Below are 27971 nucleotides of genomic sequence, written 5' to 3'. Positions count from 1 at the left end.
TTGTGTAGGCTGAACATACACAAAAGAAAAGAAGAAAACAAGAAAACAGAGATGAAGGTAAAAATTTGAAACTGTTGACTCAACAAATGTGATAATTCAGTAGTTATGTAGCTGTGCATGAAAAATGAGCTTTGGGAGATGTCTTGTGACTTAATTTCTTTTCTCTTCTCTTCCTTTGTTTAACACAAAGAAGTTCTGGAATTTTTAGTTTAATTTCCATGTAGACAAATAAACATGACATAGTACCCATTGAAAAAATGAACAGCTTTGAACAGTTTTTATTGTGGAGTAAATAGGAGGCACAAGTTTATTTTTTGTGAATAGTTTCTCTAGCACAATGGTGAGACATAATAACGCAATGTAGAGAAGGTTGCTGCAGGAACTAGTTCTCTTATCCATTCTGTAATTAGCTTGAGACTTAAGTTTTATAAATCAAAATTTTCTTTTTTAGAAGCTGCAAATACGTATAACAATAAAACCCCATATTTCTATTGTAACACAAATGTGATTTCCCTTTTGAGTTTACTTTTACCCATTCAAGTCATGAGCATTAATTGAGTTGATTTGAGGAAGACTTTGTAAGCTGAATGAATAAGTACAACGAACAATTTAATAAAATCAACTATCACCTGCTTTTGTCAGTTGCAACAGATATAATTATTTTTCTCTTCCCAGCTTGCCCTTCCAGTTGAATACCTTAATCTTTACTTCCTACTCTATAGCATATTTTGATTTTTGTGTATAATCAGGGGCATTACAGCATTTAATACCTAAGATGATTAAAATTCATTCTGAGTAAATTTTATTTGCTTTGAGTTCCTTTTAGTTGAAAAAGTGTGGAACTGAAAAAGAAGAAATTGGCATTGTCATTTAGGAGGGACACAGTTAAATCAGAAATCACAATCTCTGTAAACATTTAATTTGCTTCAGTTGTAAGTAGCTCGGAAGATTATGACAGCTGGAAAATAATGAGGGGGAAAAAAAAATCTTTGGATTACTTTTGGTTTCTTTCTCCACTGTTTATTTTATACAGCTGACAGATTTTTCAATAATACCTTCTTATTTTTTTTTCTCTGTTCACTTTAGCAACTTAAAATGTTAGCAGGGACATTTATTTTGTAGAACTTTTAAAAAATGCAAATCTTTAGATGTAATTGTCAGAAACTTACAGTCATGTAATCAGACAATACAGTTCCAAAATACAAAAATAACTGTTTATGTTGATGTGTATTTCCCTGAGGGTACCCATTTTGTTGCAGATACTTTCTGCATATGCTTTTATGTGACTGTGTTGTCTTTGTCAGTAACTTTTTATAATTCGTTCGGTCTAAATTGTCAAAAGATTGATGGTTTCAGAGACACCGCATTCATAGAATTTTTCTGAAAATATGCATCCAGGTACCAAAAGAAGACTTAAGTTAATGCTTCCAGGTAGGGAAAGGCTGCAGCGTTAATTGAGCTGCTCTTAGTAGATGCCGAGATTCCAGGTGACTTCTGTGTGAGACGCCACATCACACAGTTTCAATATTAGCTCAAAAAATGTACATAGTTAGAAATGATCGGAATGCCCCAGTAGCAGGAAGAATTTAGAGCTCCCGCCATACTAGGCATGGGACACTGTAATGTGAGACACTACACTCTGGAAGATCCACTGCTCACTCTTGTTTAATTACTTGAAAATTTTATATCTGATGCAACATACAAACACTATATGTTTATTAGTGATACATAAATGATCAGGCAGCACAAAATATTAAAGATTTGCATTTACAGATACAACTAAGTACTTGTGGTTGATTGTTTAGCTTAGTTTGCATGTGCTTTATATAAGAACTTACTAAAAGTAGTTCTGCTAAAGATAAAAGCTAACTTAGGTGAACGATTGTGTTTGAGCATGCCTTTATTAATTTAAAGGTGCAGTTGTTCTTTCACTGGAATTAGGATGTTTTGCTCTCTACTTTTTGCCTGAAGTCTTTGAGATGCCAGTTTGTTAATATATTTGCACATCACTGTTTTCTAGCATTGCCACCACCTCCTCCTCCAGAATTCAGTCCCGCATTCAGCAACGTGGTGAGGATTCTGAACTGTGATGTTATGATGCACATACTGCGGACCATTCTTCAGAGAGCAGTAGAACTGGAAACCCACTTGTGGACTGAAGCTATGATCCAAATGGTATGGTTAGCTTTGGTGGTCTTCCTATAGTCAGTCCTGTGTTGACCATGTTAACTGCTTATGATGAGATCAAAATGTGTAAAGATAAAGATAAACTTTAACTTTCAATGATAAGAATCTACTTTTTGTCCCCAAACCTGTTTTTATACATCTTAATGACAGAGAAAATATTTCTAATTATTTCCACTGTAAAACAGAAATATGAAACACAATAGTATTACATTTGGAATATTCTTCAGTTTTCTATTTTGCTTTCCCCCCTGTGTTGCCTCATCACTGAAGCTTTTTCAATATGTAATTCTCCTTACCTCATCTTTTCCTTGATACTACATGTGCAAATAAGTAACCCTTTGATCATCTTAAAGAAATGAGAGTTGCTTCATCTTATAAGCTGCAAAGTCTCCAACTATGTAGATGTCTTTGGGGCCTCAGTCATGAAATAATACAACTTTAAGTATTTAAAAATTTCACAGAATCACAGAATGGTTAAGGGTTGGAAGGGACCTCTGGAGATCATCTAGTCCAACCCGCTGCCAAAGCAGTTTCACCTAAAGCATGTTGCACAGGGTTGCATCCAGGCAGGTTTTGAATATCTCCAGAGAAGCAGACTCCACAACCTCCCTGGGCAGCCTGTTCCAGTGCTCTGCCACCCTCAAAGTAAAGAAGTTACTCCTCATATTCAGATGGAACTTCCCATGTTTCAGCTTGTGCCCATTGCCCCTTGTCCTATTTCATTTTACCACAGTGACTTTATGGTTTAAAAAAAAGTATTACTGACAAGTTGGAAGTTTTTTGGGTTTGGTTTCTTCCCCCCGCCACCCCTATTTATAGGATTAGGACCTGAATTTACAGACTGGTTGAATGAATCAGTTTTGTTAGAGTGCCTAGGTTATTTAATTGCCTTGCCTTACCTGCTAATTTTTGGATTATAGAATTAACCAAATATTCATAGTTTTGTATCAGCAAATGACAAGATTCATATGTTACTAATGTAAAGTGTGTGCAAGTTTATTAATTTTAGTGCAAGTAATATGCAGGAAAATTATAGTATGCATTGTTATTTCACTTTCCATGTATGATCTCTGCACTTTTTCCTCATTTCTGTGTTTTATCATGGATGTAATCAGCATATAATACAGAACTATATTAAACATCCTTATTTTATATGCCAGTTTTCCAGACCTCTAACAGTGAATGAGATTTACTGTTTCTCTCTTTTTTTTTTCAGGTGCTTCATCTCCTTTCTTTAGGGTTGCTAGAAGAGAAGCAGCAGTTACAGAAGTCTCCGGAAGAAGAAGTAACCTTTGATTTTTATCACAAAGCAACACGTATGTTTCATTTTCTTTAAAAGGGCAGAGTAAATTAGGCTAACTTGATTTTGTAAGGACAAAAATAAACTAGAAGAAAGTACTCAGTGATTTTAGTCAGAAAGGATTTACTTTTTGCTATAGAATTAAAACCTGCTATTTTTTTTTTCATTTTAAATAATCAAGAAACCAGGTTTGGACTAGCTTCCTTTGGTCCCAATTGCCAGATATGTTGAAGAGGAGATGTGCTCCTCTTCCTGGGAAAGAAATGGAAAAGTAGTACTAGTGTGAGAACTGAAAATGGTTCTTCCTTTGCAAGAACATTATTGAAATGGAAACTAGGAACTCCTTGAAAAATGACAGTGGATTTAAGTGAACTGTCTCCATCTTTTGTACTCCTGAGCTGTACAGTTATTGATTTACCTGCAAGTTAAAGTCTTTTACTCTGGTAGTGATTTTAGAAGCAAAACTTAGTGGCTATGAAGTGTGCTTTTTTTCTTTTTCTTTACTCTTCCAAATCCCTACAGAGCACTTCCTAATCTTACATTCAAGACTAGTGAGTGGGAGTTGGAATCTACTCTTTCTAAGTAATCTTCCATCTCATGTAGAGTTTCTGCTTCACTGTGTAAGAATAAATTTAAAAACATTCCATTATCAAGCTAAACATAATTGTCACTTGGGAGATGAAACAGAGATAAGAATTGTGAAGTAAAATTGTAGAAGCATAGAATTGTTTAGGTTGGAAAATACCTTTTAAGATCATTGAGTCCAACCATTAACATAGCACTGCCAAGTCCACCACTAAACCATGTCCTTAAGCACCACATCTACACGTCTTTTAAATACCTCCTACATAAATAAATACATAAAGCTGCTGAACTGCCTTTACTTAGTTTTTAAAAAATGTTACCTAAAGAGGTGTTACTGAGTTCAAAAAACACTGCCATTTCACATTTTTTTATTTTTGATTTTTTCTTAGTGTTGAGCAGGAAGTATTATCATCACACGGAACGTATTTCTGTTTAAGAAGCTTCACATCAACTATATAGGAATACACTAAAAGTAATTACAAGTGAGATGTTAGAGAATTCTTTGTCACCTTTAGTTTTGCATAACCAAAAAACCAAGGCCCCATTTATACGTAAGGGACGCAAAAATAATCAGAATTTTAATAAGAAAACTCTTTATTTAAAAAATAAATAAATAGGGTTTTTTGTAATGTATTTGTCTCACTTCTAAAAATGTGCGAATTAATTTCAAACGGAAAGTGCTGCAGAAGAAATATAATTGAAGACAATGTTCTCAATTGTAAAGCATGCTTGTGTTAGAGAACGATCTAGAATATTATGAACTGTTATGAAGGTGTGAGGAAGCAAATAATTACTGTAATTATAATAGTTTTTGTGACAGAAATAAACTTGTGCACACTGAACTGTTAGCAAACTTACATAAGCTATAAGAGCTTTACTGCTTCTCCTTGAAGTGAAAGGCAATTCTGTGTTGTACTTCTGCTCTTGGAAGTAGCAAAAATTATTGATCTACACGGGGGAAAGATTATACTACATTTAACTGAAATAAACAGATGACATTAAAACAGAAATGTAACTACACAGGTTGTGTTCATGTATGTGTGTTGTATAATTAGCAATATTTTAAGGGATGTCCGTGGTTGTAAATACATTAAAACGTTAAGGTTTTTTTCCCTGAAGACCCATGCTTTTCTGTTTTTCTCTCCTTTGTAAAGGAATGGGAAGCTCGGCATTGAATGCTATGAGCGTGTTAATGCTTCTGGAAAAATTAAGGAGAGTTCCTCAGTTAGAGGCACAGAAGGACACAGTCAATTGGATACTGCAGGTACACAAAGGGGAGATAAGCATGATCTGACTTTAGTAAATTAAAAAGCTTTTATGAAAGATGTTATGATTCCTACATATAACCCAGTGTTCACAGCTGCAGTGATTTCTTGAGAAGCTTAATTTGTTGGAACATTCTTTTCCCCCCAGATGAGATAGTTTCTTGAATATTGTGTTAACACTTACAAGTTACTGTACTTGCTATTGCTACTTTCAAGTATTGGGTCAATTTTTGCTTAGATAACTCATTCCAGTAATGAAATTTTTATGTATAAACTTTATTCCTCATATTTCTGTTGGAAAATAACAGCAAATGATAAGTAAAAGTTTATTAGGCTGCTTGTATTAAGACTTGAGTCATATGGGTCTGACTAATGGCCTCATTGTACATTTGACCTGTGGAATTCTTCCATCCAACTCCCTGCCATTATCCAGTAAGAGATGGGAAAAACTTCTAGAGCTTTGACACCTTCTCTAACGTAGGAGGCTGCTGCTTCTGCTTAGCAGGAGTACTACTGTCCTCTTCCATTCTGGGCTTCTTGTTTTAGGTGGCAAACATAGAAGACAGTGCTCTTGGAAAAGAGGGTAAGGTTCCGTTGTAGGGTTCCAAAACTATCCTCAGCTACTAAAATTGGACTGTCCTGGCACATTAGGGAGGCAGGTTTGAAAGATGTTTTTTTTTTGAGAAATTATTCTTGTAAAATTCTACGGGTGAAAGTGAAAATGTACTTTAAGAAGTACATTTAACTTTTTAATGATACGTATGGTAAATGTAAAATATTTAATATTATCAAAACTTGAAGATACTTATTAAAGTAAAGATAGATGGAAAAAGTAGTAAATGAAAATTGAAGGCTCAGTTTTAATGAATTGGGCATATGCTGGAAAGCTTTCTGTTCCAGTTGTATAGGTTTTTGCATTATTTTAGTGACTGTTTCCATGGGATGATCCACATCTCACTGACTTGAAATAAGCTAGCAGTGTCTATCCGTTCTTCCAATGAACATATGCTTTAGCTGCTTAGCAGTAGTAGTGCTAGAAGACTGGAAAATTTGGAAGAATTTTACTTTTCTTCATACTGAGCAGTGCTCGTCAGGTTTAGGATACAGACACAGCAGTGTTACAGGAGTGTATATACGGTCTCAGATGTTTTTGTTATTTAGGAGTATGGCAGTTGGTTTCATCCATTTGAAAATTGAAAATAATGTGAAGCTAAATATCAAGATCTTTAATCCCATCTATATTGTAATAAGAGCCAAGTTGCATTTTGGTTTTAACATCTAAGTCTCTATTCCTAGATGTTTGACACAGTGAAAAGGTTGAGAGAAAAATCCAGTTTGACAACAGTAGCAGCTACATCAGGCTCAGAAGCTACAAAAGGCGATGAGGTAATAAAAAAATATGTTCAATGGAAGTCTTGTATTTAATGTTTTGAATGGCTGTTTTCAAAAAGGTGCCTAAATTTATTGTTACCTAAAATCATAATTTTAAAAATACTAATTTCTGATATATTGCCTACAAATAGGATTTAGGTTCCAAGATTAGTATTTTTAATAAACGAAATTTATGCTAAGCATGTTTCAGTGAATTAGCAGCAGCTAATGTGGTTTTGATTGTACTTCCAAGTTAAGTGAAACAAGTGAGGAGGGTAAAGAAGTAATTTGCTTTCGTTTCTCTGTTTCTTATCTTTACGATTTGACCACCTTTTCTGTTGTGTTGTTATTGTGCAATAAGAAATACAAATCCACTTAAAATGATGTCTTGCAATTTATGTGACCTACCAAGAGGTTAATCTACTTTGCTTTAATTGTATAAAGACATCAGGCTTATGTGATTATTCTGTCTGTGTTTCAGTCTCTACCCCCTTCCCTCAAAATAACTTTTGAATCCAGTGGTCAAATGACACAGTGAAATGGAGTTTTCAAAGTTTACTGCAGTCCTGTGAGGTGTGGTTGGTTTTGTTTTTTTTTTTTAATTGGCAGTCAAATAGAAAAGAAGAATCCAATTACCCTTAGACAGTGTGCAAAGACAGGCCAGTTTGCTCTTACACGTTCTGTTTGGCAACATCTTGCTGCCAAACAATCTCTTGGCTAGTCATTGCGTGCACAGCTCTAAACTTATCACAGCATATGCTGTGTTTCTTTTTTTGAGAAAGATGTCATATGATATCTGGTAAGGTAAGGGAACAAAATACCAGAGTCAGTAAGAAATAAGACTCTTACAGTTCCACTACTTGTAGAGCAATTTGTTGTTTCATTTCCTCAAAAAATAGTGGCATCGTGAATGGAAGCAATGTGTATAATGTTGAATTTGTGTCTTAAGTAATTGGATAAGAGGAATTAGGTTCTATATATTTTAATTAAGTCTATCTGTGTTTTTTTTTTTAATTCTGCATTTCCAAAGCATACAGATACTTTGTTTATGGTTTTTGAAAACATGATAGACGAGGAAATACTGGAAGAAGAAAAGTTTCCCAGTCTACAATAAAGAAGAATAGGGGAAAATCCTCAGATGCATAAAATGTTGCCGCAAAAATGTAGGAACAGTCTGTTTGCTGTGTCATCCATATATAGTTCAAGATAAAATTTTCTTAAATTCCTATAAGGGAGATACTGAATACTCCCAGTAGGGGTTTCGCTTATGGGGAGAATAACAAAACACTGGAGGAGGCTTGTGATGTTCACCTCACTAACGTTTCTTAAAGACAAGCACCTAATTAAAATGCATCAGGTATTATTGATCCTGTCTTTGGGCAAGGGATTGTGCTAGTGACCTTTTGTGGACCCCTCAACATCTCCTTCTTCTGACTAGGTTAATGAACCTAGTCAACATTTAAGATTTTAGTTTTATGTTTTTCAGATAGCAGTTTTTTTTTTTTAAATCATTACAGTGTTGTCAGTTGAGGAATTTGAAGTCAGTGGTTAGAATGTGTATAGTTGGGGAAAGATTCTTCTCGTTTTTTAATGTTCTCTGTTGCCTGTGATTGCTTTATTGTAAGACACAGAGCACTCAGGATAAAGAGAAAGCTGAGCGGAAGAGAAAGGCAGAAGCAGCTAGGTTGCACCGTCAGAAGATAATGGCCCAGATGTCTGCACTGCAGAGGAATTTCATTGAAACCCATAAGCTCCTGTATGAAAACACACTGGAGGCACAGGGGAAAGAAGATGCTATTATGGAGGAAGAAAGGTAAATAAAAACAGACATTCAGAGTTCTGGTGGAAAGAGTTCATTACCTGCTACGTAAGTTCATTATGCTACAAAAAAATTGTGAAAGTATGTTCAAGGGACAGATTGTGTCATCCCAGTCAGCAAACTTGTGTCTCCACTTTTAAGTCATCTTCTGTTACAGAATTATATGTAAACTAACGTGTGTGCTAACGTAAGAACAGTGGACTCTGTAGAGCATCATAAGATAAATGATAATAAAATTAATTATTTCTTCAAATGATGGATACTTATATTGCTTAACATTTGAAAAAATGTCATTAGAAAACTGCTGAGGTGACTGTCTACCTTACACGAAAATTTAAGTATTTAATTTGGAAAGAATCTGAAAGCCAATATGCCTTAAGGTTAAGTTGTAATGAAGAAAATATGCTTCGTGTAGCTCAAGTCACTGATATTTCTGTTCATTAGTTTTTAAAATCTAATTTCATACTGAAGATGTTTGGTTTATACTGGTTATAATGTCGTTGGTATGGATTGCTCCTGTTCTAGAGATGCTTCGACAATATAGTATACCTAATACAACTCACAATTTTGGTCTAATTGGGGCTGCACAAAACTAATCAGGAAAACAGAGATATTTGGTGGGAAAAAAAGTACAGAGCACTTCTGTGTGCTTTGGTCTTTAATAAATCGAGTTCTATAAACCATTGTTGAACTCTGGAATAAGGAATATTTAAAAAAATATATGGAAGCTTATTGTATCACAAAGCATTGAATTAGGTAGTGACATTCATTTTCAGTATGTTTTTTTCAAGAATGGGAAACAATTTTAATGTGTCTGTAAGATTAAAATATATTTAATCCAATCTACATTGAATACAGCTTCCTGAATTTCCTGCTGTCTGAATCCATTTAATTGTGTTATTCTGTTAACTGGCTTCCACTTTGTATTTTTAAAGAATACTGTATTTTAGTGAGGACTGAAGTGTTTCTTCTTGAGGTGATTGGTCGTCATTTGGTTTTGTAAAGTACTTTGGTATAAAACCAGAAATGTTAGCAGTGTATGACATTTTTAGATGCCTAGAAGAATAAGCTTGTTTAGGAAAAGCCGTCTGATTATTTTATATCTGTGTCACTTATGGTCTTACAGCATGTCTTTGGCAATTGATTACTCCAGAATTGCTTTGGGTCCCAAACGAGGTCCATCTGTTGCTGAGAAAGAAGTTCTGACCTGTATTCTTTGTCAGGAGGAACAGGAAGTAAAGTTGGAAAGTGCTGCCATGGTATTATCTGCCTGTGTCCAGAAATCAACTGCCTTAACTCAGAATAGGAGCAGAATTCTTGAACTCTCAGGGGGTATGTGATTTTTGTTCTTTTAGACTACAAGCAGCTCTGTACCTAGAGCTTGTACACTTTGAACCTAATTAAACTCTGTATTCAGTCAGATTGCTAAATGGTTTACCCTGCTTAATAAAAAGAAAGTGGAAAAATTTTAAATTGCTCTAAAATCCGTGAGACATGTAAGAAGATTTTGATTTGTCCTTGGGAAATCAGAAAATGCTTTAATCTTACAAGAAGATTTTTATAAAATTTAGAGTTTTGGTATGAGTGGTCACTCTGGAAAAAAATATCTAAGAATGTTAACAGTTCCTGTTTATTCAAGTACAGCAAACTTTTGCAGTATGGAGGAAATACAGGAACATTATCAGAGGCCAATATGGCAGCTTCATGAGGGTTTGGTTTTTTTCTTGGTTCCCCCTCACCCCCTATGTCCAGGAAGTAGTAAAAACAGCAACATTAAAAAAATAGAAAAGTGTAAGCAAGGAACATATGATCTCATCTGACAAATGAAAAAAAAAAAACAAAAAACCAGATACAAGAGAATAATACAAACACAAGAGTTAGAGTTGCATAATAGCATATTGGCAGCAGGAAACACAAAGGCCAACCAGATATTTTTTTGTAACAATTGATTAAACATGGGAAAGATTTTGGTCAGTTACTTAAGGGAAAGAAAGAAAATAAATAGAAGGAAAAAGGAAAACTTAAATACTCACTGACTTTTTTTGCTCTCTTTTTAAAAAAGAAAATTAATAATAATTCAAGATTAGATTCTTGATGACTGTTAATTTTCACAAGAGAGAAATACAGTCCAGAATAGGATAAGAAAAGTTGAAACAATTTCTAGATATTCAATGAATATTCAAATGAATATTCAATTGAAACAAATTCTAGATACTTCAATGTATTCACCTTGGCAGTTATTAAAAAGTACTATCAGAACCATTTTCTTCAGTATAGTCTTTAGTTATTTTTTAAAATGCGTAGAAGATAGTTGAGATCTCAGAAGGCTAAGAAGGGCAAACACGTATTTGTCTAAAAAAACACCAAAAAAAACAGAAGTGAAATGAGAAAGTACTAAAAATTTGAGTATTCAATCTAGCCTGGATGCCCAGAAGTATGTTGGATGATAGTAATTATTATTAGTTTATAAGACGATACAAAAAATAAAGACAGACAATAAAAGCAGTAAGAAATGTCAAAAATGGATTTGTCAAGAAAGGAACTTGGTAAGCCACCCTAATTCTTTGACCAGGATAATTGGTTTTATGGGTAAGGAGAAGGTAAGCTAATTTGTTCTCATGTTTATTAGAATTTTTGGTTCTATCCTACCTCATACACAGCCTAAGCAAATGTTGTTTGGGTGAAACCACCCCAGGTGGACATCATAAAACTACTAGTTTGATTCAAGCACATTATAATATTAAATAATAATTAAAAGTTAAAAGTGATAATTTTTTCCCCTGTAAACTGAATTATATTTATTTTAACACAGATAAAAATTTAAATAGCTGTTACCTATTAAATATTTATTAATCAATATACATCCTCCATGTATCTGCCCATATCTTATTATAAAACTGAGTCAATCATTTTTTCAAATCCTGCTTACTCAAGCTAACTAATATATAAGGAATAAGGATGCAGTGTTGGAAGATAATAAAATTAGAGGTCTGTAAGTGCTCTCAAGATTCTAGTTTGTTGCCTTTGCATGGGAAGGATGTTACAACTTGTAGTTTAAATTCCTCCGTATTTTCAAATATGGTTTTTTTTTTTTTTCTATTTTATGACAGGGTATTGTTGATTTATGGTCAGCTCATAAAGCAACATGAACCCTATGTCCTATTTTTTTTAATGATGCTGCTGTCTAGCAAATAGCTTTAAATTCTGTCTTTGTGCAGTTCATTATTCCTGCTTTAGTTTAGAAGTACACTCTTCACAGAATCACAGAATGTTAGGGATTGGAAGGGACCTCAAAAGATCATCTAGTCCAATCCCCCTGCTGGAGCAGGATTACCTAGATCATATCACACAGGAACGTGTCCAGGTGGGTTTTGAATGTCTCCAGAGAAGGAGACTCCACAACCTCTCTGGGCAGCCTGTTCCAGTGTTCAGTTACCCTCACCGTAAAGAAGTTTTTCCTCATATTTATGTGGAACCTCCTGTGTTCCAGCTTGCACCCATTGCCCCTTGTCCTGTCAAGGGATGTCACTGAGAAGAGCCTGGCTCCATCCTCATGACACTTGCCCTTTACATATTTATAAACATTAATGAGGTCACCCCTCAGTCTCCTCTTCTCTAAGCTAAAGAGACCCAGCTCCCTCAGCCTCTCCTCATAAGCGAGATGTTCCACCCCCTTAATCATCTTCGTGGCTCTGCGTGGCTCTTGAATGTTATCAAACAATTCTAAAGCAAAGGGAAGTTCAGCATTGTTTCTCATTTCTCCAGGGTATTACCCTATTCTCTATCATGCTTGCAAACCTTTACTGAGTTGTCTCACTTAATAAGATGTTTTGTGTTTCCTCCTCTGGGTCATTAACAAATACTGAATAGTCCAGGCCCAGGGCAGACTCCTACAGAATCCTGTTTGATCCTTTTTTATTTTTAACAGCAAACTACTGATAATGGCAATTTTGAGCCAGCTGTATAGAATTTTTATCTAGGCCATGTACTAATTGCATCCATTTTTTTTGCTCTCTTCTGTGGTACTCTGAAGTACAAATTAAATCCTATGCTGTTGTAGTCAGATATGCTTGTAAGCTTTCTGCAGTGACATGTTGGGCTATTGAAATAATTGAAAAAAGAAGGGAATGAAGTTCCTTTTCCTAAAGCCACTTCTGGATATTATTTATAGCACTTACTGTTTACTGCATGGTCCTTTGCAGCTCATCAGTTAGAATTAGGCCTGTAAGAGCTTTTTTTTCTTTGAAGATCTAAATAAGTAGAAGGACGCTTGTTCCCACAGCAGAAGTGCAGATAGTGGCAAATTAGTGTTATACCAAGGTTCACTTTCTTATTTCAGTCTTCATTTCATTTAGAGCAGCTTCAGCTGTGGTCAAATATAACTATATTTTCAGTGCAATTTGGGTGCTAGGCTTTTTGTGTTTATTTTTTCATTTTATTTTTCATTTTGTCAAATTCAAGTGTATCTGGTCAAAATCATAAACAGTCCACCAGATGAGGTTTGGAGGACTGCTGTTTTTCAGTTCAGTATTATTTAGCTATCTTTAAGGGGAAAATGGAATCTCACTTTGAGTGCATATGCAGTACAAATACACCATTACATGCTCAAAACGTTTTTTGCTGTTAGGAATTATGCAAGATTAGTAAAAGATAGACTTGACTTTGTTATTCAGCAGTGCTGTTTGTGTTAGTGATTTGAAAATATGTGGGGTTAACTGGAGAAATGTCTAATCTTTCTTGTCCTTAGCAATTTCATTTTCTTTCAAATACAAATACATAACAAACTTCAGTGATAACAAATCCAACCACAGAGCTATTCCAGTATTGAAGAACCCTTTTCTTTTTTTTTCTTTTGCAACCAATTTACTATTGCTTTTGGGTTTTGTTGTCTTTTTCTATATAATTAGTGGAAAGCCTTGAGTAGTTTAAGTGGGCTCTGTCTTGTGATTACTTTGCTGGAACATTGGTCTGGAAAAGCTAACCAAATGGGATTTTAATGTGACTGTGTGAACTGTGGGAAAGTAAAATCTGAAGGCTTGTGTTCATTTCTGTTCATACTGATGGGAAGTTACATGATTGTTCTTTCACTAATTTCTTTCTGTTGTGTCTTTCTAGATACGCTAGATCCTCTGTTCATGCACCCTGACTTACCTTGTGGGACCCACACAGGAAGCTGTGGCCATGTGATGCATGCAACCTGCTGGCAGAAGTAAGGATGTGTCTTTGCAGCCTTTTAATGTTGGGGTTTTTTTTATTAATCTATTTTCCAAAACATCTAAGTGAACACTGAAAGCACAGTACAGTAAGTGAATATTTAGTTAAGTAGTCAAAACTGTGTGTATTCATGTAAAAATGAAATATGACACAAGAGAAGTTTTGACCTGATGAAGAACATCATCATCAAAAGTTTTTAGTGCCTTCTATGACCCAAAGAAGAATCTCTAAGGAGTTAATAATTTATGCAGATAAAACCAATGGGGTGAAATTGGTCAAGAACAAGAAACCATATCCATTAGGTTTATTTTTATCAATCCAGTAAGAACCAGTAGGAATCTTCCAGGTGAGTGTCCTATAGCAACAGTACTCTGACTCTGAAAGTCTGTCACCAGGTCAGTACCTAAAGGATGAAGCTGACTTATTCCAGTGAGTCTTTAGATGAGAATGCGGCATTTAGAATAGGAACGAGTGGTTAAATCTACCAATATTTCTTCCCCACCCCTCCCCTACCGGTGAACAAACTCTTAATAAAAAGTAAGAGGGAAGAACTGATACACTGCTTAAAAACTTTACTAGATTTCTATTGTTTGGGGGAGCCCACAATTTAGACCCACAAGTGTGTAGGATTAGAATGCAACCTGATATATTAAAAGGCCAAGTTACTTAGCTTGCAGAATATAGTCATCCTGGTCGCAGCCACATGTGTTGGATTACAGAGAGCAAAGCTAATGCTGTCTGCATTTGACTCCACATAGATCTGGCAAGTCTAAACAAGATAAATAGTGTGAAATAATAATAGAAATAATTCCACTGAAGTATTATCAACAGATAGAGAGAGTTGGATCATGCAATTGCAAGCTACTTTATATTGTTGTATGATATAAACAATCTCTTGAGGTTTGTTGTTTGTACTTGTGCCATTTTACTTTAAAAAAATCTGACTAAGCTTCTAGTGCTTATAATTTACTTTTATATATGCATACATATATTTTTTTACACTAAAACATCAGTACAGAATAAATAGGTGCACACACATAAATGATACGGAAGTATGTTCCTTGAGTATAATACATCTGCTCTTGGCAGATTCATCTGCATCTGCGTAGATCTAAGTAGTGCAACACTGGAGCTCAGTTCCCTTGCTCTTTTTAAGAAAAGATGACTTGCTGTATGGGTAAATGGGATTAAAATGGACAACAGGCTCTTCTCATACGGGATGGCACAGAAGGTTTGAGTATAGTCTTTTATTTATTACATAACAGATGTTCTAACTTACTAATATTCCTCCAAACAATGCCTGCCACACCTTTCTAGAGTATCTGTGCAGCCTAAAAATAGTGCAAAATACTCTCTAAAACAGTATGAGTTCAAATGAATGGAATATCTTTGTAGTTGCCATGTATGAGGAAGAGGAGTTGCTTGCAAAAACAGTTTTTTGAATGTGGGAAAATAAATGTATGTTTTTGTTGATTGTAACAGAATACTTTCCTAAATATTCTGTAATCATTAGAACTTCTGCAGATGTCCCTGCACGCACACTTTCTCTTATTACATAAGTGGGATTTTATTTTTTCATACATACTTAAGATGTATGATTTCAACCAAAAAAAAAAATCTAGTTATTACTTCAGTGTGGAAGTTAGATAACTTCATCTCTGTCTTTAAAATCCTACTTACCAGTCTGAACATTAATACTGAATTTAGTTGCTTATATCCAAGCAAGAAGATTTGAATGTGGGATCTTTTTGTTCCTTATAATACCACTGAGACATTAATGAAATTTGAAGGCTTACTGCCATCCACTGAGGGGGCAAAATAATAATGAAACATGTAAAAAGATCGTAGTTATTTCTTAGTTTCCTTTTTAGTTTAAAATACCTCAAGTGCAATATTGTAATATAAATTATCTTCTCTTCTTGTTAAAAGAAGGCTACAGTTTCATTGTCTAGTCATGAGGCTCGGTCATTGCCACGAATAGCTGATTCATGAAATGTTACTGGTAGTTTTTTCTAAAATTGAGTATGTACAATCCCTGTTTCAAACTTACTGTAATGAGTTGCATATGAGAGACATTAGATACAATGTTTCATTGTGTTGAAGATGTGTGAGAAGAGTAGAAAATTTAAGGACTGCTTGTCTGTAAAAATGTTAATGAAATTTAGAAGGATCTTAAAAGCAAGGAAAAGTTGCTATCGTTTTTGCGTGAGTGGTATACCATGCATTTTTGCTTGAGTTCATCAATGTGCTCAAAGGTTTTATTTTATTTTCACATCCAAGCACGTGAAAGAGTTATAAATCAAAGGAAAAGACTTGTTTGTTGGCTTGGATAGGTATTTGCCAGATAATACCACTTTTAATTACTTGACCATTTGATTTCATGTCACATTTGAGCCATTCCACTTTCTAGTAATTTCCTTTTCAATGTTGTAGGTACTTTGAAGCCATGCAGCTGAACTTTCGACAACGTCTGCATGTTGAACAGATATTTGACTTGGAGAATGGAGAGTATCTTTGTCCACTTTGCAAATCTCTGTGCAATACTGTGATTCCTATCGTTCCACTGCAGGCTCAAAAAATAAACAGGTGAACTACCAGATTGCATAGCCTTTTTTTTTTTTTTTTTTTTTTTTAAAAAAAAAAAAGGGTAAAAATTACTTTGGAGCTGGTTGGCTTTTCAAATTTTTGGAAGGAATACTTGGACTGACCTTCCTAATCTGTATAAAAGACTGCATATCTCCTTATTGACTGTTCAGCCAAATACACTGCTTTTGGCAGTAATTTTTTTTATTTGTTTCTAAAAAAAAAAAGTGGTTTTGGATTGGCTATTTTTTGGAGCTGATATCAAATGAGAAAGTACCTAGATCTAGTATTTAGCCTAACCCTTTGTTTTGCACTGTTTGCACAAAATTTACAAAGCCGGCAAAACTGTGCAAATAGAGTTAATGTGTTTTGATCTAAATGTGTCCTCTGTTTTTAAAGATAAGGTGATTCTTTGAGTGTTAAAGTAAAGCCTGCTTTCTATTTCTGTTTTCAGTGAGGACGCAGAGGCAGTAGCTCAAATTCTGTCCCTGGCTAGGTGGCTGGAGATTATCATAGTCAGGATATCGGGCTACAGTGTGAAAAATGCTAAAGGTTTGTGTCTTAATTTTGAAGCTGTTCTGTGGGTTATCTAATATGCCAGTACATGTTTTAACTAATACCAACAGAAGACTTCAAATAAAGAATACATTTTGCTATTCAATCAAGACAGTATCAAATAAAGCTGGGGATAAATTCATGGCTCTTTCTGAGCTGCTGTCTTGATTTCATAATGCCCTCACCAATTTCCTGGTTTCTGTTAAATTCTTTCCATCTTCCCTGTAGAAGAAAACTCTGTACACTTGGAGAGGATAGCCACCAACTAACACTCAGAGTTAATGAAACTTTTGTATTGACAGTGATGTAGTAAAAAAGAGAAAAATTAAATTTAAAAGGCCAAAATAAAAACATGTATGAGTGTTCAGAAAACAGAAGGTACAGAGAATCAGCGTATTCCTTGCACTCTTGTAATGCAGGGGTGTTCTTTTTCTTCACCACCAAAGCATTACTTCTAATCCTCATATTTCTGGGAATAGAAGAAAATGTTACTTAAGGAGGAGTGTTAGAAGACAGTCTGGCTGGTGAGGTCTGCTTACAATTGTTTTCAAACCAGTTTAAAATAAAAAGTAGTCTCACTTCTGTTAGACTGCTGTAAAAACTGTAACAACTTCTTTGTTTTTTAATGTGGATCTAATTTTTTTTTTCTGGAAGGAGAGAAACAAAATCTTCCAGCTTTTGCCAACAAGGGAATGGGGAACTCTGCTTTGGAATTCCATTCCATCCTTAGTTTTGGAGTTCAGTCCTCGTAAGTGTTACTGGAAGTGCTCTCTGCATTATGTTAGTTCTCCCTAAAATAACCTAAGTATACTTCAGGATTTGTATTGAAGGAAAGGCATGGGATTTGTTTGGTCTGAATATGCTTTTACTTATACTTTTCCTTAAGCATTCACTGCATATCAGATCTATACAGATCTAGATAGACCTCTTGGTCAAATCCAGTCTGGTAGTTCTTATGTTCTTGGTACAAGGCTAGGAGTCTGGAATTTTCTAATCCACAATTCCAGTGATTTGGGTCACTTCCTGTGCCTCTAGGCAAGTTACTTAATGTCTGTCTGCCTTAATTTTCTTGCTATATATCTGTTTCAGGGATAGATTTACTTGGTTTTGGATGCAATAATGTAATATAGATTACTCAAAGGAACAGGGCACTGTTGTCTGTTTGTATTCCAGTGGGCAAAAGCACTCTCCCACTAAAACAGAATGAACAGATACTTTTCAAGTGTACTCAGCTGTCTGTTTTCTTTTTAGATCATGCTATAAGTACTCCACTTCTGCTACTTCTGACTGACATAGTTATGCAACGTACTTATACATATCTTCTATTTGTAAAAAATGTCATCAGAAAGCTGAATCAAATTCTTTCTTGATAACTGATCTCCATGGGAAAGATTCTATAGTTTGCACGTAAACAATGTGGTGTTTTAAGTATGAGCCTGGCTAAACCCCAAACTTCATGGTACAATTGTTTTGACTGTTGAGATTTGGAGAATTAATATGAATGTCATACATTTCTGTTACAAAGTTCTCTGTATGACTTTGCAAAAAAACACAAGCCACTAAAACTGTACCTGTTTTTGCCTAGGCACTTTTCTGCATGTAACTCCATTTACGTAAACTAACCCAATGTCAGTTGAAAGGAGCTTAAATGCTAAAAAATGTGTTTTAAAACACATCTGAAAATGTCTTTCTTTCCATTTTTATGCCTTATGAGATGGGATATATTTTCACTCCAGCACTTATAATTGTACTTGCTTACTCACTTTTTTTTTCATTGTATTTTACTTTGATTTAAATGTTTGCACGTTTTGAATGTAAATTATAATACAGTACACAGAAATAGACTTCTTCCAGCCTGGCAGCTCTTAATGTCTCTATTTGTAGAGCCTGTTATGTCAAGGTACTTGTTTACTACTGGAAACTAGTAATTTTTTTCTCTTATGTACAGACAAAGGGCCTTTATATTCAAGAATTCTTTCATAAATAACTTAGACTTTGTTAGTAATTGATTGACCGGTAAGTAATAAGCACTGTTAATAATTCAGACTGAAATTATCTTGGCTTGCTTTTGCAGAGCCAAATACTCAAGCAGTATCAAGGAGATGCTTGTTCTTTTTGCCACCACTATTTATAGAGTTGGGCTAAAAGTTGCTCCAAATGAAGCTGATTACCGGATTCCTATGATGACGTGGAGCACGTGTGCTTTTACCATCCAGTGTATAGGTAAAGCAGAATTTGGGTTTATTCCTTCTCATGATTTAAAAATCTTACAGTTGTTTATTGTATAATTTTATACAATCTGATTGTATAAATAATAATAATAGTTCTACAGAATTAAGAGCAATATATAATAGTATATCAATGTATAATAATAGAATGATAATCTATAATCCAATATAAATAATAGGATGTTTTTGTTAGATGATATTTTATAAAATAAGGTATGGAATGTCAACATTGATGAGTTTAATCTGAGAGAGCAGGGAGTGATCGTGTTCCACATTACTAATTGTAACATTAAGCATAAGTAAGTACATCTCCATAAATATGATTTGCAAAGTATGCCATTTTTTCTTGATGAAGCTGTTGAGGTACAAGTGTAGTCTACCTTAAATCTATAGTGGACTTGACCCAACTGGAGTATCGAGAGTTCAAAAGGTTTTTAGGAGGATTGGGAATATTCTGATAAGGCAGAAATAGTCATGAAAACCGCATCTTTCTAGTGTTGGATTTTATCAGAGTTTTCAAATGGGTCAGGAGAGGACTGAAAGCCACCCAGCTCTATTAACATTAATGCATTTAATGCTGTGCAGAGTGTTTTCATTTGATATCTAAAAAAAGACCTTGGTGGCTGTAAGGGATGAGTTTGCCAGCAAGTGTATAAATGCAGTGACTGTTATCACAGATGTCATATCGAAGGCATATGTCAGAAGCAGAAAATTCAGATGCCTTACCGGGCCAAGATTATAAAACCAGAGGGACCACTGTGACAGTCTGACCTATCCGAGGCCACACCACTTCCTTGGATTCATTTTTTTGTTTACAAAAAGAGCAGGCTTCCATGAAATTGTAAAGCAAAACTGCCTATATAGCTTCTAGTATGCTGGCTTTGAATCTAGTCATAGGGTCCATTATTAGAACCATTTAACAGGCATGTAGCCAAGCTGCCTAAACGAGGAACCTTAGCTACCTTTATTAGTGGAGTCTCTAGAGGAGGTTCAAAGCATCATTGGCCCAAGGGATGTGAATTGCTTTTATTGCCTAAAGCCAGACACTTAAGAATATAAATCTGATTTTTTCCCATGACTCCTCAGCAGCTCCACATGTTGCAAGTTAAACTGATGTATGGAAGTGCTAAGTTAAAACACTTTCATTTTTGTTAGAGGTGGTTAAAAAAAAAAAAGCCGAACCAACCAAAAACCTCCCAAGCAAAAAAACCCCAAGAAAAACAACAAAAAAATTTCCAAGATCTTGGAGTATACTGATTCATCTCTGAAAAGTGACTAAAGCACAAAAACATTTGAATTGATACCTTTTCACTCAATTTAGTTAATTTCGTTTCTTATTTTTATTGGTTTATTTTCTTTTTATTATCCCTTTAGAACCAATGCACTCAGGAAGGAAAGCTGAATTGTATTTCAGCTTGGGAATTTTTTTTCAAAATATTTTTGTTAAACTACAGTCAAATGCAGTAGTGCAAATCTGAGGGTAAGATGGCTGTATAGCATCCCTGTAAATATACCTTAATGTTTTTGAGCATTGCTTAAGGGTAACTGAAAATACAACTAAATCCATAGAATGTCTTATTATTCATGTGAAACAGTGATCTTTTAAATCCCTAGTTAGCAAGATCTGAAAAACAATTTTTTTTTAAAAGCTTATTACAACCATTTATCTGGGAAACTTTCAGTATCATTTACGATAGATTTTTCAAGAGAATTCTCTTATCAGAATAAAGTTGAGCTTTAAAAAGAACTACATGTACCAAGAATAAATTAATCTTGGACTAAGTGTATTCTAACAGAAATGTTGTGTTAGTTCCAGTACAACAAAGCAATTTAATTTTTTCTGTGTTTAATTTTAAGAAAACCTCTTGGAAACAGAGGGCAAGCCTTTATTTGGATCTTTACAAAATAGACAGGTACGGGCAAGTAAGATATGCAATACATTTTAAACAAAAAAGTTTCTATATATAAAAAATACACACACATATGAAAAACTTACTGTTGAAACTGCTAGAATCAAGATCATTCTCTGTTGAGGGATAGCTCTCAAAATGTTTAGATTGATAACATAAAGAGCATTATGGAAGAAAAATGTTTCTACTTATACATGGAAGTTCATATTAAATTCACTTATCAATGTGTTTGTTTGTAGATATGTTTTTACAGCTTTATTTCACTATTATACCTTTCCTTTTTTTCCTGTCCAACCATTTTCTCTTGCGCTCTAGCACAGTGGCCTTAAAGCATTAGTGCAGTTTGCAGCTGCTCAGAGAACAACATCACCACAGGTCCTGATTCAGAAACATCTGATTCGTCTTCTAGGAGGTATTGTATTCCTTTTTTTTACTACCTTTCATGTTGCAGAAGTTTCTATTGCAAAATGGCATGCACATTAATACAGCATAGAAGCAAAGGTTAGACTACCGACAACAGTGCTAACTCAATTTCTCTAATGTTGCCTGAAATCATGGAGTGTTGCTTGAACTTAAGTAATCAATAATTCTGTTAACCCAGCCCTGTATCACTGAAGTCCTCAAAAAATCCTCTATCCCAGATTGCCTAGGCCTGAAGATATTCAGATATGGAATATTTATAGATGGTTAACATTCCATTTCTGGCAGTGTTCAAAATTACTCAAGTTCTGTGCTAAACAGGTGGATAAAGCCACAAAACAGGTATTCCTCTCTCTTATTTCACAGAATCACAGAATCAACCAGGTTGGAAGAGACCTCAGGGATTATCGAGTCCAACCGTTGCCCTTACACCACCCTGTCAACTAGACCATGGCACTAAGTGCCATGTCCAGTCTTTTCTTAAACACATCCAGAGATGGTGACTCCACCACCTCCCTGGGCAGCCCATTCCAATGTCTAATGACCCTTTCTGTAAAGAAATTCTTCCTGATGTCCAACCTGAACCTCCCCTGGCGAAGCTTGAGGCTGTGTCCTCTTGTCCTATCGCTAGTTGCCTGGGAGAAGAGGCCAACTCCCACTTCACTACAACCTCCCTTCAGGTAGTTGTAGACTGCAATAAGGTCACCTCTGAGCCTCCTCTTCTCCAGGCTAAACAACCCCAGCTCCCTCAGCCGTTCCTTGTAGGTCAGACCCTCCAGACCCTTCACCAGCTTGGTCGCCCTCCTCTGGACTCGCTCCAACACCTCAACATCTTTCTTGAAGTGCGGGGCCCAGAACTGAACACAGTACTCAAGATGCGGCCTCACCAGTGCTGAGTACAGAGGGACGATCACTTCCCTAGACCCGCTGGCTACACTATTCCTAATAGAAGCCAGGATGCCATTGGCCTTCTTGGCCACCTGGGCACACTCCTGGCTCACGTTTAGCCGGCTGTCGATCAGCACCCCCAGGTCTCTTTCCACCGGGCCGCTTTCTAACCACTCTTCCCCCAGCCTGTAGAGCTGCATGGGGTTGTTGTGGCCCAAGTGTAAGACCCGGCACTTGTTCTTGTTGAACCTCATGCCGTTGGTCTCGGCCCATCTATCTAACCTGTCCAAATCCCTCTGAAGGGCCTTCCTACCCTCCAGCAGATCGACACATTTGTGAGACTTCATCTTTTTAGTACTTTCAAAAGGCTGCTTGCAACTTAGTTTAAGATATTTTGGTCTCAGGGAGAGCTAGTTTGAGACACATAGCTATCCTTTGTGTTTCTTACTGATTAGGTTAGCATTGTGGCCTTTGTGAATCCCACTCTGACTTGCCTTCTATTCGATAGGATTCTTAGGTGTGGTACAGGTTTTTGTAGTGGACTAGGTTGTGAGGCATCTAGTGTTGCAGTGCCTAAGTAGGTTTGTGGACTTCACCCTTAACACTGTGTGTTTTATTAGAGCTGGAGAAATAAATCAAAGATTTTTATCTTGGAATTTTGAAGATATAGTCATTAAAATTGTGAGCTGGTTGGGCACGTGGAAATAGCTAAACAGCTACAAATCAATTAAATAAGTGGTAAGCAGTTAATTAAATAGATACTTCCTTAGTTCAGAGACTTGGACTTGTTTTGGTGAAAACACAGAAATGATAGAGGCTCTAAAATCAGATTCTGATATTGCGGTTCAATCCAAAAGAAGATATATATCAAATGCATGATATCTTTGTTTTGTAGTTCTTCTACCAAACTTTAAAGTGGATGACACTCCATCCCTCTTAGAAGTAGATATGTTCCACATTTTGGTAAGCAAGTTCATTTTATTCTTCATATTAATACTTTTTTTTTTTTTGAGCATGGATTTTTGTGTACTTTGCCCTGTAGATAGACCTGCATTATCTGTCCACTTGCACGAGTCAAATGATTATACATGAGCACTGCATATAAGCAAATGATTACATATGGCTTCTATATACGAGTATTTACTTTTAGTTCTGCTGTTCTAGCTTTCAAGTCTTTGCTGTCTCGCTCTCTTTAAATTTCATGCTTGCAGTCTCAATCATCTTTTTACCACCCCCATTGCTATCAAACCTCCAAAAAAACCCTGAGAAATTCACCCACTCAGCTTCTTTCCCTCACTTTCTCTTTGTCTCAATAGGCCTCTTATACCTTCTGATTACTTCACACTGACTCTCATTACCTTCTTTACTCTTCTTAGCCTCTCCTTTCTGTTAATACAAATCTGTATTATAGTTTCTTCTACTGTTAAAAAAAAACAAAAACAAAAACACCAAACTAAAATGACACAACAAAAAAGCCAACAAAGCCCAATCAAAAAAAAGCCAAACCCACCAAAATAAAACCTGTTTTGCCCTGGTTGCCTTTCTAACTAATGCTTGGTCTGAGTTCTCACTTTTTTCAACATGCTTTGTCTTATGTCAAAAACCAGAAATTAAGCTTTCTAAGAATTGGACAAGCTTTCTTGGTGTATCTCTAAACTGGCAGTTACAATGGAACTATATCTGAGTTTCTTACATGCTAGAGGGATGCACAAATGGTTAATATTTTCCAATGATTTTTTGCTACACTTTGTGAATTAAAACTAGCAAGATAAATGAACATATTTAAATTGACTACAGAGTTGAAATATAAATGTATAGTGAGAATATAATTTCTGTTAACCATGTAGCTATTACCAAATTTCTGTTACTTTAATATTTGCTTCTTCCCTTTCACTGTAGGTGGGAGTTGTGTTATCCTTTCCATCTTTATACTGGGAGGATGCTGTAGACTTGCAACCTTCATCAGTTAGTTCAGCCTATAACCACCTCTACCTCTTCCATCTGACAACACTGGCACACATAACACAAATCGTTGTCTCTTCAGCAACAGGTAGAGGTTTGTTTGGGTTGGATTATTCTGGCATTTTTAGACAATTTCTTGAAAATGATGGACAGTATTAATGTCTTTCAGATATAAACTTCCTCATAATAAATGACAGCGCTAGGTAGTAATAACTGCTTTCTGGTAAAAAATAAATAGCACTACATTATTTTCAGAGCATTTTATTATATAACTTCTGTGTGCTTAGCCTAAGAAAACAAAATAGTTATTGATATATCAGTACTTGCCCAAGTCAGTCATTCCAGAGTGGTAACTTTCCCCTTTTCAGTCCTTGTAGGAGAAGCAAAGCTCTGCCCAGCAGCAGCAGCACTCTGAGCTGTACAGTGACAGTTAGTATGGGTTTGGAAATAAACTTTTCTTTACCCTTCAACCTAATAAATACCCAGAGCCAAAAAATGGAATCCTATAAACTGATAGGAGAGAATTTCACTTTTCTCTGTATTTCATACTATTGTTAAAAACTGTCAGTAACCTACAGGCTTCCTAGCTACTACTTTCCTTTTTCTTCAGCATGATGGGAATTAAAAAAAAAAAAAAAAAAATTCCTGTAGCTTAATCTATGTAAGACAATAACTTCAAAAGTTCAAGGGAAGGAAGCAATTTTTACGTGAGGATGAGCAATGAGGCAGTAATCCTGATTCTTCTTTATAGCATGCAGTTTTAGGAGAACATTTGTTAGGTTAAAAACAGCAAATAGAAAAGAATTAATCAAAACAAAGTGGAAATATTTCTGTAATGCAATTTAAAAAAAACAAGAAGAGCTCAGGATAAGTAAAAAAAGAGAAGCATGTCACAAATGAAGTGCATTTACAGTGGGATTCATTTGTGTGCAGAATCACCCACTGCTCGATCATCTGACAACAGTGAGGAGGCACGATCTGCACAGTTGTTCTGTAGAGAGGTTTGCCAGTACACCAGTGGGTAAGTAGAAGTTCGGTTATAGCATTATGTTTTCCTAGAAAGATGTCAATCCACAGGGATTGACCTGAACAATACAGAAAACAGGAAAAAAATTATACATTTTGTATGGGGAGTTAGCACAATGCCTTTTGCTCTCTTCCCATACTCCTGAACACTGAAAAAAAGGAAACTGGTGAAAGGAACACTTTTAGTTAAAATAGCTACATTTTGTGGACAACAGAGTAAATTCTTAGTCTTAAGGATGGAAAAATACCTACATCCGTTCTGGAGAGAAATACAACCACTAACGTAGGAGTTATTTTTTCGTTGCCTTGGTTGCTTTTTTTTTCAGATCTCTCAGTTATAGATGGAAGCCAGAAAGAAGGAAATGGTTCTACTATGAAAAGGGGGAGAAATGTAAAGCTAAACATAGTTGCTTATGTTTGAGGGTCAGTGCCCATCTTTTCAGACTTTTTTGACAGGTATAGCTGCAGACTCTTTCGTACTTCAGTATCTGTGTGTGAAATAAACTAGACTATGGATGCAACCTCTACAAATTCTGCTTGGATTTATCTTCACCAAGGCTAGCTGCAAAGATTTGTTTCTCAAGGATCGACAATGCTACCCACTTATCAAAAAGTTTTAAGTCTAAATTTCTAAATGTTTAAAATCTGGTAGTTAAATAATAAGAGTAATTTTTTTTGAGGCATGAGCTTAGAATCATAGGTGCCGTGCATTTTGGAAAATCAGGTCACTGTACTGAGATGCCTAGATACAGAATTAAATGCCAAAGTTTAGGCACCCCAGCTCTGAAACTTCTACTGGTTTAATTTCTATGTATGCGTTGTCGTCTTTTAACTCTGACCTATCTGTGCTTAAACAGCACAATCTGCATAATGATTTTGCAGTGGTCTATGATGTTATAATACAGCTTTACATGTCGTTCCTCAGCAGGCCCTGGTCAACATTTGTGTGAACATCCCGTTCACATAAATGTGAATTTAACGAAGTTTAAAATTTTTAGAAAACAGGAACACTCTAAGTTAAATTTACTATGAAATTTAGACTAAATATTCATATTGCACAAACTACACAAATAATTACTGACATGAGTATCACTCCAGTGTTTTTTGTCAAAAATGGGATTAGTATAGCTTTATTTTAAACAATCTGAGTGTTACTGTTGTGACTTCCATAATGAAGCATGAGGTATTAATTTTTTAGTTCTGTTGGTTTTGTTGTTCCTGAAGAGTATTTATGTTTGCGTGTTTATTTTTTTTTTCTCATTTTTGAGTTGCATTCAAAACATCAGCTGAATGAAAAACTTCCACCATTTCAAAAAATTGCTGGCTTTTAGTAATAGAAAACAACCAGTGTAAGAATCAACTGCTTTATGTGTGATGCTGTATTGCACAGATTAAATCAGGTTATCTTGAGTTACCTAGAGATGGACAGTTATGTATTGGCTATTTATTTTTTATAATTCTGAAAAATATAAGTTGAGATAATTTGAAGGCTTAATGTAAGTGTTCTACATGAAGTCAGTACTCATTCCTTAGACAAAGGGGAAGTCAGAAGTTAGGTGCTGATGGCTGTGTTTCACAGAATTTGGGGTATGTCAGCGTTGCTTTTACACAGCTGCCATTCTACCAATGCTAGCCAAAATGTGAAAGTGCTAGAAGGATTTGCACTGTGAACTACTGCAGCTATTTCTCATTTGTGTATTACAGTTGCTTTAGTCAGGATATTCCAGGCTGGCACGTGTGGGACTGTGTTAAAAAAGGCATCATGCCTTACCTTCGTTGTGCTGCTTTATTTTTTCATTATTTGCTGGGAGTTTCTCCACCTGAGGAACTACTGCAAGGTAAATATGAGAAAGCAAATGTATCTATATGTATTGACTTTGTTTTTTCTTGGAAGAATGGAATTTTTAAATATTCACAATAACTCAACAATAGTTAATATGTTAAAGTAAGACTTGGAAAGAAAAGGAAATACCAATTTGTATAGGAAGGGGCAGGCATGAGAAGCTGAATTGTCTTGGCCTTCTTTGCATGGAAAAAATTACTTCTGAGTATGTGCAAATACGTGAATTATCAATGATGTATTGATAGTATTTGTGGATACAAAGGTTCTGTGATTTAAGGATAATTCTAGGGGCTTAGATTACATCACCTGAGAAATAGCCTGGAGCATATTTAAAAAAACAAACCAACCTTTTTGCGCAGTTGCTAATGTTGATAAATGCTAAAGACATGGGATTCAGCAAAACAGAGCCAAGTAGAAATAAAGCACGTTATAAAACTTAAACCTCTTCCTTAAAGGATCCTAATGCATTAGATACTAAACCCAAAAGTATCTAATGGTCTTCTGTCAAAATGCAGTCAAACACAGAATCATCAGCTATTTGGAAAGGAGGACCAAAACAGCTATAAACAACTGAGACAAAATATAGCATCTTAGATTGATTTATATAAACTATGAACTAAGTCTGAATTTGATTAGGATATAAGAGTCAAAATCTGTGCACTTTGGGATATGCTATTGTCCTTACCATTAGTCTGGAACTTTGATTCTATAGGGAGGAGTCTTCCTGGTGAATCAGCAATGCCATTTTCTGTAGCAGAGCCAATAAATGACCACCCAGCAAACTATTAAATTAGCCCAAGTTTATGTAATGTGTT

General features: G+C 35.3%; 1 protein-coding gene across 2 annotated transcripts in view; it reads left to right on the top strand.

Annotated features, from left to right (window-relative positions):
* UBR1 (ubiquitin protein ligase E3 component n-recognin 1) overlaps window positions 1–27971 on the top strand; it is an 80141-nt gene that overhangs the window by 42819 nt on the left and 9351 nt on the right. Inside the window, exons 24-41 of one of the 2 annotated variants that reach the window (XM_068397621.1) lie at window positions 9–57; window positions 2021–2175; window positions 3404–3503; window positions 5227–5336; window positions 6634–6723; window positions 8340–8521; window positions 9654–9859; window positions 13643–13736; window positions 16175–16327; window positions 16779–16876; window positions 17534–17627; window positions 18954–19102; window positions 20965–21020; window positions 21333–21429; window positions 23221–23288; window positions 24225–24375; window positions 25221–25308; window positions 27018–27151. In XM_068397621.1, coding sequence (XP_068253722.1) covers window positions 9–57; window positions 2021–2175; window positions 3404–3503; window positions 5227–5336; window positions 6634–6723; window positions 8340–8521; window positions 9654–9859; window positions 13643–13736; window positions 16175–16327; window positions 16779–16876; window positions 17534–17627; window positions 18954–19102; window positions 20965–21020; window positions 21333–21429; window positions 23221–23288; window positions 24225–24375; window positions 25221–25308; window positions 27018–27151 — 2074 coding nt within the window. Of the gene's footprint in view, window positions 1–8; window positions 58–2020; window positions 2176–3403; window positions 3504–5226; window positions 5337–6633; window positions 6724–8333; window positions 8522–9653; window positions 9860–13642; window positions 13737–16174; window positions 16328–16778; window positions 16877–17533; window positions 17628–18953; window positions 19103–20964; window positions 21021–21332; window positions 21430–23220; window positions 23289–24224; window positions 24376–25220; window positions 25309–27017; window positions 27152–27971 lie in introns of both variants that reach the window. The other variant, XM_068397620.1, reaches the window with a different exon arrangement.

This window comes from Nyctibius grandis, chromosome 4, assembly GCF_013368605.1.
Source record: "Nyctibius grandis isolate bNycGra1 chromosome 4, bNycGra1.pri, whole genome shotgun sequence".
Taxonomy (NCBI): domain Eukaryota; kingdom Metazoa; phylum Chordata; class Aves; order Nyctibiiformes; family Nyctibiidae; genus Nyctibius; species Nyctibius grandis.
Note: the sequence above shows the minus strand (reverse complement) of the source record. Positions and strands in the feature narration are given on the sequence as shown.